General features: G+C 32.4%; 1 protein-coding gene across 5 annotated transcripts in view; it reads left to right on the top strand.

Moving 5' to 3' along the window:
* Window positions 1-7,269, top strand: part of LOC107443450 (SEC14-like protein 2) — a 58,396-nt gene extending 51,127 nt beyond the window's left edge. For all 5 annotated transcript variants that reach the window (XM_016057306.3, XM_043040812.2, XM_016057307.3 and 2 more), the window contains exons 8-13: window positions 1,989-2,070; window positions 2,157-2,237; window positions 4,060-4,146; window positions 4,884-4,990; window positions 5,813-6,116; window positions 7,009-7,269. In XM_016057306.3, coding sequence (XP_015912792.1) covers window positions 1,989-2,070; window positions 2,157-2,237; window positions 4,060-4,146; window positions 4,884-4,990; window positions 5,813-6,116; window positions 7,009-7,106 — 759 coding nt within the window. In that variant the 3' untranslated portion in view covers window positions 7,107-7,269. The remainder of the gene's footprint in view (window positions 1-1,988; window positions 2,071-2,156; window positions 2,238-4,059; window positions 4,147-4,883; window positions 4,991-5,812; window positions 6,117-7,008) is intronic.
* Window positions 7,270-7,544: the final 275 nt, after the last annotated feature.

Below are 7,544 nucleotides of genomic sequence, written 5' to 3' on the forward strand. Positions count from 1 at the left end.
GTATTCTGCCATGAAATTAATCCAGAATACCGGCAGAGTTGTTGTGTCGAACGTAGTTTTAAGGACGCCGTCATTTGTAATCTCCAGTTGATCTTCTTCATGCACAGACATGCTAGATTCGCCTGATTTTTTTGACAAATGGGTCGCAGATTTACTCCTTACCAGTTTGTGGATCTTTTGTTTTTGGGAAGTAGCTCTCGAATTCTTTTAAAAGCAAAGTCGTGCACAAACTGGGAGAATGAATGTTCAGGCTCAGCGGCCCAGTACCATTTGATCCACGAACCGGTACCGGTGGTTGGGGAACACTAACACTGCTGTAGAACATTGATGGATTAACCAGAAGTAGCTGAATCGTCGAGCTCATGACTAAGTTCTCATATAATTTCTCACTAAAATATTTAGAAATATGTTTGCTTCAGTTATTTACCTTAAAAAAGAATTTAAACGTTAATAAGTGTAAAAAAGTTAAGAAGTATTAAATCTGATAAAGCTGAAATAAGTAACATCAATGGCTTGTTTGGTCTCTTTTTACAAATTCTGGCTTAATGACATCAGGAATTTTGGCCTTTATTTATTATTAAAACTCGAAAACTATTGATCTTTGCTTCTAAAAATAAGTTCAAGTTCATCTTTAATAGTCCAGGTACAAAACCCTATTTAGACGAAATGTGGATAAAAAAAAGAAAAAGTAGTACAAAACGTGTTAACTAGGATTTAAAATTATTCATATTTTTTACAATATTTACGACTTTCATGTATCGTATGTGTAATTCAAAACAATAATTATTTTATTATACTGCAAATTATTCAGTTCAGTAATCTAAATTATATCTCAGTATACTTAATTGTGGTTTAAGAAGTTCTGTACTTTGGCGACCAGCTTGGTTACCTTTCAAAATTATGTTGTACAACGTATTCACTTATATGGTAACCAAGCCAAACGCACAGCAAAATTGTACTTAAATATTCTAATTCTTCAATCCCTCTTCCAATCCTAACAACTTAATTAGTTTTAAACAATATATTAACCAATTTTTTTTACCATCTAGCTGTTGCCCGCAGCTTTGATTTCAATTTAACTATTTTTGAAAGATGTTCGAAATGTTATCGAATTTCATTATGTATTGAATTTAGTAGTTCTTTATGAAGTTGTTGAATTTTGTTAGGTACATAAATAACATTAATAATTCACGAAACATCGCCCACATACACTACCGAATTACAAAGAAACAGAGGACAAAACCATTAAGATTTAAGCTCATGTGTAATGTTTTAATATTAATAATAAAACATTAAATTTATTAAGTTAATGCTGCAATATCTAAGATATAAATGAATTTCAAGAATTGTAGTAATAATTAAAATATGTCCGGAAGCCATTAAATTACACAATTTACCGTAATTATGAGTTCGGGACATTCAACAGTCACGTATTCAGTGTTTATCGTTGTCGATAATAACGACATTATCGAATTGTCGTATCCTAGATTTTAATCGCAAAACATGATATTCAATATGCATCGTGAGAATCCTTTTTTTCCCCTAAAATATTTTTTATGGAGATGTAAAAACAATATCGAACCGTGATAGCTCAGTGGTTAAGACACTGAAATGTCATTGTGAAGAACTGGGGTTCAATCCCCTGTCTCGGCTAGAAGCCCACCCAGCTTCAGATCAATGGGTACAAGCTTGTCTGTGGGGGCATATGCGCATTGCTGACCACGTTGCTACAATTATGCCGTTGATCATGAAATGGTGAAATCTTTACCTCCATGACCTCCTGGCTCAGAAAGGGTTGTAGCGGGAATGCTTTACTATGCTTTAAAATGATTCATGATATAATGCTCATCCATATTACCGAATGACAAAGAGAGCATAGCCACTAAGATTAAAGCTCATGTGTAAATTTTATTAAGTCTATTTTTTATTGTTCCGATATTTCATGAACTATTTTATAAAAATGTTTAAAAATTTATTCTTTTTTTTAGAGTGTTGGAATATTCGAAGAAAAATCTACATTCATTCTAGACTTCAGTGGTTTCTCCCTGAAGCAATTTAATGATAAATCAGGTACAATAGAAATAAATTAACTGACGTTGTAGTAAATAGAATAAAGTTAGTCAATAATTAATTGAAATATATATACTATTTTTCAGTTATAAATGCTGGCATTCAACTGATAACTATGTACCAGGATAACTATCCTGAAACTTTAAAAGCCGCCTATCTTATTAATGGTGAGTTAGAAATATTTCAGATATTAATCTTCATGGTTGTCATTCAATTTATACATTTTGTTACAGGAAACTTGCTTCTATAAGCTGATAGTATGCACGAAGGGTTCGGTACAGTTTAATGATATGTGCTTTTGTTTAGAAACGTTATGTCAGCAATAAGATTTTTCTGTGGATTTTGTTGCTATCTGGTGGAAATACCAGAACCATATATAGCATGTTGTTGTTTCTAATGCCACCTGTCAATCTTAGCAAGTCTGCTTGGTGAAACCAAGCGAATTTTAAGGAAGAGGGTGCGTTTCTTGCTTTTCAGTAGCGCCAACTATAGTCAAGAATATAATTTCAGCCACACATTCACGTCACAGCCCGTTTTAAAAGGCAAACACATTCCTACATCCACAGATCGTAATTTTGATCTGAAACAGAGAACGATCAGTGCCCCCAGAAGTATTGATTTGTTATGGGAACTTGGAGGACTTCGTGACCCAACAGATTTACTACAGTCACTATTTACTTCGGCCAGCAGGGTTCGAACACACGACCTCTTCGACATGGGCCCAATGCCCTAACAACCAGGCTATTCAAACAATACAAATGATTAGTTTTATATATAAATGTTGGGTCCGGGATAGCATGGTTAAAAGGGCACTGGACCCATGTCCAAGAGGTAGTGGGTTCAATCTCCATCGGCCAAAGACTGTAATGTGTAGTAAATGATGACCGATGCACGTTAAATTCGTCGGGTCACAAAGTCCTCCAAGTTCCCATAACAAACCAATACCTCTGGGGGTACTGATCCAGGAGCTCCCTTGTCTTCTGGATTAGGATCAAAATTACAAGGATACGGAGTTGAATCGGTAGTCTGTCAACACAGAATTGGGCCGGCTGTTCAACAATGGTCATCAAATAAAAATATATAATACATAAATGTTGAGCCGTGATTGACTTAGGGCAGTGTTTCCCAAAGTGTGGTACGCGTACCCCCAGAAGTACGGGAACTGTTTAGCGGGGGTACGCTCTCTTATGCAAAATATCTTGCAACAAACGAAAATTTCAAAAATTTTATTTAAAAATAAAGCTAGTCATGAAAATGTACGATTACGTATTTTTCTATAGGCTATTTTTTGCAGAGTTAACAGTTAGTTGTGTCAACAGCCATTTGTGATTTTTAACTTTTGTGTAATATTTTCATAGTAAAAAATACATTTATTTTTTATTAATGGGACACAGCGTTACGAAAAATTTAGAAACGGTACACAAAAGTCATAAGTTTGGGAAACACTGACTTAGGGGATAGAGCGTTTGCCTTAAATGAGGTGACCCGGGTTCGAACCCCAGCGATGGTTGGTCGATACGAATTCCGCATCCTGCTTGCCCCGACCACAGTGCTGACAAAAAATATCCTCAGTGGTAGACGGATCATGGGTTAGAGTCCCCTTGCCGTCAGACTAACAGTGGAAGGTTTTCTTCCCCATGTAACGCAAATGCGGGTTAGTTCCAACAAAAAATTTAGTTTGCTTGCCAGCGTAGAAAATATTTTATTACTTTTTTTAAAATGCTTTTGAGCAAGTACTATAAATTCTGAAAGGCGACTAAAAAAAAAAAATTAAGGTCCTGCGCCCCCCTCCTCACCAAAAAAAAGTCATTAGTAATTTCGGTACCTACTAATAACTATATTCCTGACCTTATTTCTTCATATTACTATGAACTTTTTAATTTTTATTAGAATTAGAAAATGTAATTATTTGTATTCTAATGTAATTCATTATTAGACAGTTTTTAAGCAAAGTTGTAGTATTCTGATTTAGTTATCTTTATCTTTCAGTTCCGTCCTACTTCAGTTGGATTTTCAATATATTCAAGCCTTTCTTAAACGCCGTCACATTGAGCAAAATAAAAATCTACAAAACAGGTATATTTATACTTCTCTCAACATAGCTCTCGTTGTAACTGATAAATGTAACTATGAAGTTTTTAAAATTAAAGCTCTGAACCAGAAGAAACAAATATTAACTAAGAAATTATTCTTTAATATCTTCCTTAAGAAAAGAAAATAAAAAAACGAAAATCCAAGTTTGACCATTAAGCAGTGTTGTAAGCAATGCCTGAAAAAATACATTCATTTAATTTCTTGAGTTAGTTATTGAAAACTTTAACTTGAGACTTTTTTTAAAATCTTTTTTTTTATTTTTTATAATGGCGGGCACTTAGGGGTTGTCCCATTGGCTGCAGGAATGCCAGAACTGCTACTCTCTTCTCGTTACCCAGTGGGCACCGGTGGCGAAGCCACGGAGGTGGAGCAGCGTCGCCCACGTCACACAACCCGTTTATAGGGCGGGTCGCATTCACACACAAAGGAGAAAAAGACATAAAACAGAGAGAAAGAAACATCCATGCCCTGAGCAGGATTCGAACCCGCGACTCGGCAGTCAGGCACGCTAACCACTCGGCCGGTTTTTTAAAATCTTAAATTATCCGTAAACGTAATATCTGTATTGCACAGTGCATTTAAATTTTTTCAAAAAAGAAAACTTGAATCGAAAACTTTTTAAAATTAAAAATGCACAATGATTTTAATATAAATCTTAAATAGCATAACATGTGAAAAATGTGTTGTTTTTCAATATATTGAGTGTTATTATTTTGCAGATGAATGGCAAGATGAGTTGTGGAAAATCGTGGATAAGGATTTGGTCCCAGCTTTCTTGGGAGGAAACCGTACTGATCCAGACGGAAATCCTAAATGTACAACCTTGGTAAGTTTCTTTTTTTCTTCAATGAAAAAATAACCTATACTTTAACATCAGCTAAGTCTTATACTGTTATCTTTAATTCCTTGTTCAATAAGCATGTGCATTATTTATTTAATTACGAAATTTTTTTTGTTTTGAAATTTGTCAGACAAGACAAGAATCTTAATTTTTTAAACTGTTATCGGGGGAGGAGGTTAAACAGGGTGCCAGATTTTTCATCAAAAAATAAGCACATTTTAAGCACTCAAAAAATATTTTTAATCACTTCCCCCAAAAAAATCATAACTATAGGATCTGTGCAGTAACAAAAATTAAAAGTTCTTTATTTATAAACATAAAATCACTAAAATTCAAAATTTTTACATAATTATGAATTTTTTGTGATTTAGAACGATAATCGATACGGCAAAGAAAAAATCTCTTCTTAAAAGATAAAAAATTAAGCACTTTTTATAAACGTCAAATAAAAAAAGCACCTTTAAGGGCTTTCAAAAGACGTAAATCAAAAATAAGTACTTTTTAAAAACGCTACGCACCCTGTTAAAGATGTAAAAAACAATATTTATATAAAAGTGCAACAATGAAAAACAATATTTTTTCTCAGTTGACGTTATTGTACTTTATACTAGGACATCTTCTAGATTTGTTAATATTTCCTATTTTTGAGATTTGCAACTTTAGGCGATCCCTAATGATTTAAGTCACATCTGCATTACATAAAACAATGAACACCATAATTTTTTTAAAAGAGTCTCATATTAGAAGTTTTTCCCCAACATTATAAACACAAAAAGTTTCTCACAGCTGTTCCATTACTTTCTGTAGGTCAACTGGGATTCTAAAATTGATACCATATACTACATGAAGGAGAATAACAATCGTGGAGGTCCAGACCCTGATATGAAATCTGCAGTTGTGCAACAGAGATCCAGTTTGCAAGTTCCTGTTGACATAGAATCCAAAGGCTCAATCCTAAAATGGGCTTTCAGAACCAAAGAATGTAATATTAAATTTGGACTGTTTTACAGAAAGACCGATAAATCCTTAGAAGAGCTTTTACCAGTTGAAAACGTAGATTGCCAACTGATACCGGAGGAAAATGAATACCTCTGCAAGAAAACTGGAACATGTAAGTATTTTCCCACATCATAATTTTTTTTTCTTTTTTAAAAACTCTAATTGCCTTTTACTTCCTTTACTCCAGCATTGGTTTTAGTAATTGTCTTTAACACTTTTGTTTGAATGGAATAACTGTTCAGCTTCCTAAAATTATAGGTTAAAATTTCCATGATTATTTTTTTAAATTTTTTTTCCTAGACAGGTCAAAACTTAAAGATAGTTCTTATTTCAATAATTTACTGCTTTTTTTAAAAAAAATCTTTAATTGGATCTGTAGGACAACACAAATAAAATAAGTCTTGGAAATTCTAGCATCACTGTCAACAGTGGAAATTTTTATTTATCCCATTGATGTTTCATATGCAAACTAACTATAAAAATTGTTTTAGAAAATAATAATTATCAACTATAAGAAAAGTCTTAAGTATTAATGAGACATTTATTGCAGGATAAAGGTTTTTATTTTAGGTTATAAAGGTTTTTATTTTAGGTTTAGGTTATAAAGGTTTTTTATTTAGATTTTTTCAAAAACTTTCTTCACTGCTTTTAAATCAATTTTTGTGAATGATATTTAAATTTCTTTGAACATTTTCAAACAAATCTAAAGAATATTATTAATGTAAAGACGATTTTCATCACTACATAAATCTTGGTTTTGATTAAAAAAATTTAGACTTTAATGACGAAAAAAACTATTTCTCCAAATATCTAAAAAAAAAAAATAATTACCAAAATTGATTAAATTCTCGAAGTTAATTTCAGTAATTGGTTAAAAGTTAAATTGACAGGATTTTAAAACAAAATTTATTTTCCACTGGCTCTAAAATCTCATGTTTCATAGGTACATTAAATATGTTCTTAATTTATCATACCAGATAAATTAATTTCAATTTTACTTTCAGATGTACTTTACTTTGATAACTCATACAGTTGGCTCACAGCCAAACAGCTCTATTATAAAGTGGAAGTCGAAGCACCTCAAATAATTCAGACCCAATAGTAATGGATCTCCATATGAAATACTTTATTTATCGAATCTGTATATTAACTGTAAATTCATCATTCAGTTTTAGTTTCATTTTGTGTAATTTTATGTTATTTACAATTCATCTGTATGCATCTCTTTCTACATAATAAAAGACTGGCTCTGGTTTGTGCATTTACGCTAGAAAAACTTTATGTAGCATGTTCAATACACATACATTTCATCTCAAAACATAACACACAATAGCTTTTGGATCTCTTTTCAATACCAAAAAAAGGAGCATCTTTAGTTGAATATGAGCTTCCTAGAAATCTTGACTGACCACTGTAACAAGTTGCAAACAGTTGAATTTTCAGATCTATTTTTCTAACTGCACATTGGTAGTTCAGCAAAAAGGGAAGTAACTTGAATTTATAAAATTTAAAATCTGGATTATCTTAAACCCCAAATAAT

This window comes from Parasteatoda tepidariorum, chromosome 1 (assembly GCF_043381705.1).
Source record: "Parasteatoda tepidariorum isolate YZ-2023 chromosome 1, CAS_Ptep_4.0, whole genome shotgun sequence".
Classification (NCBI taxonomy): Eukaryota; Metazoa; Arthropoda; class Arachnida; order Araneae; family Theridiidae; genus Parasteatoda; species Parasteatoda tepidariorum.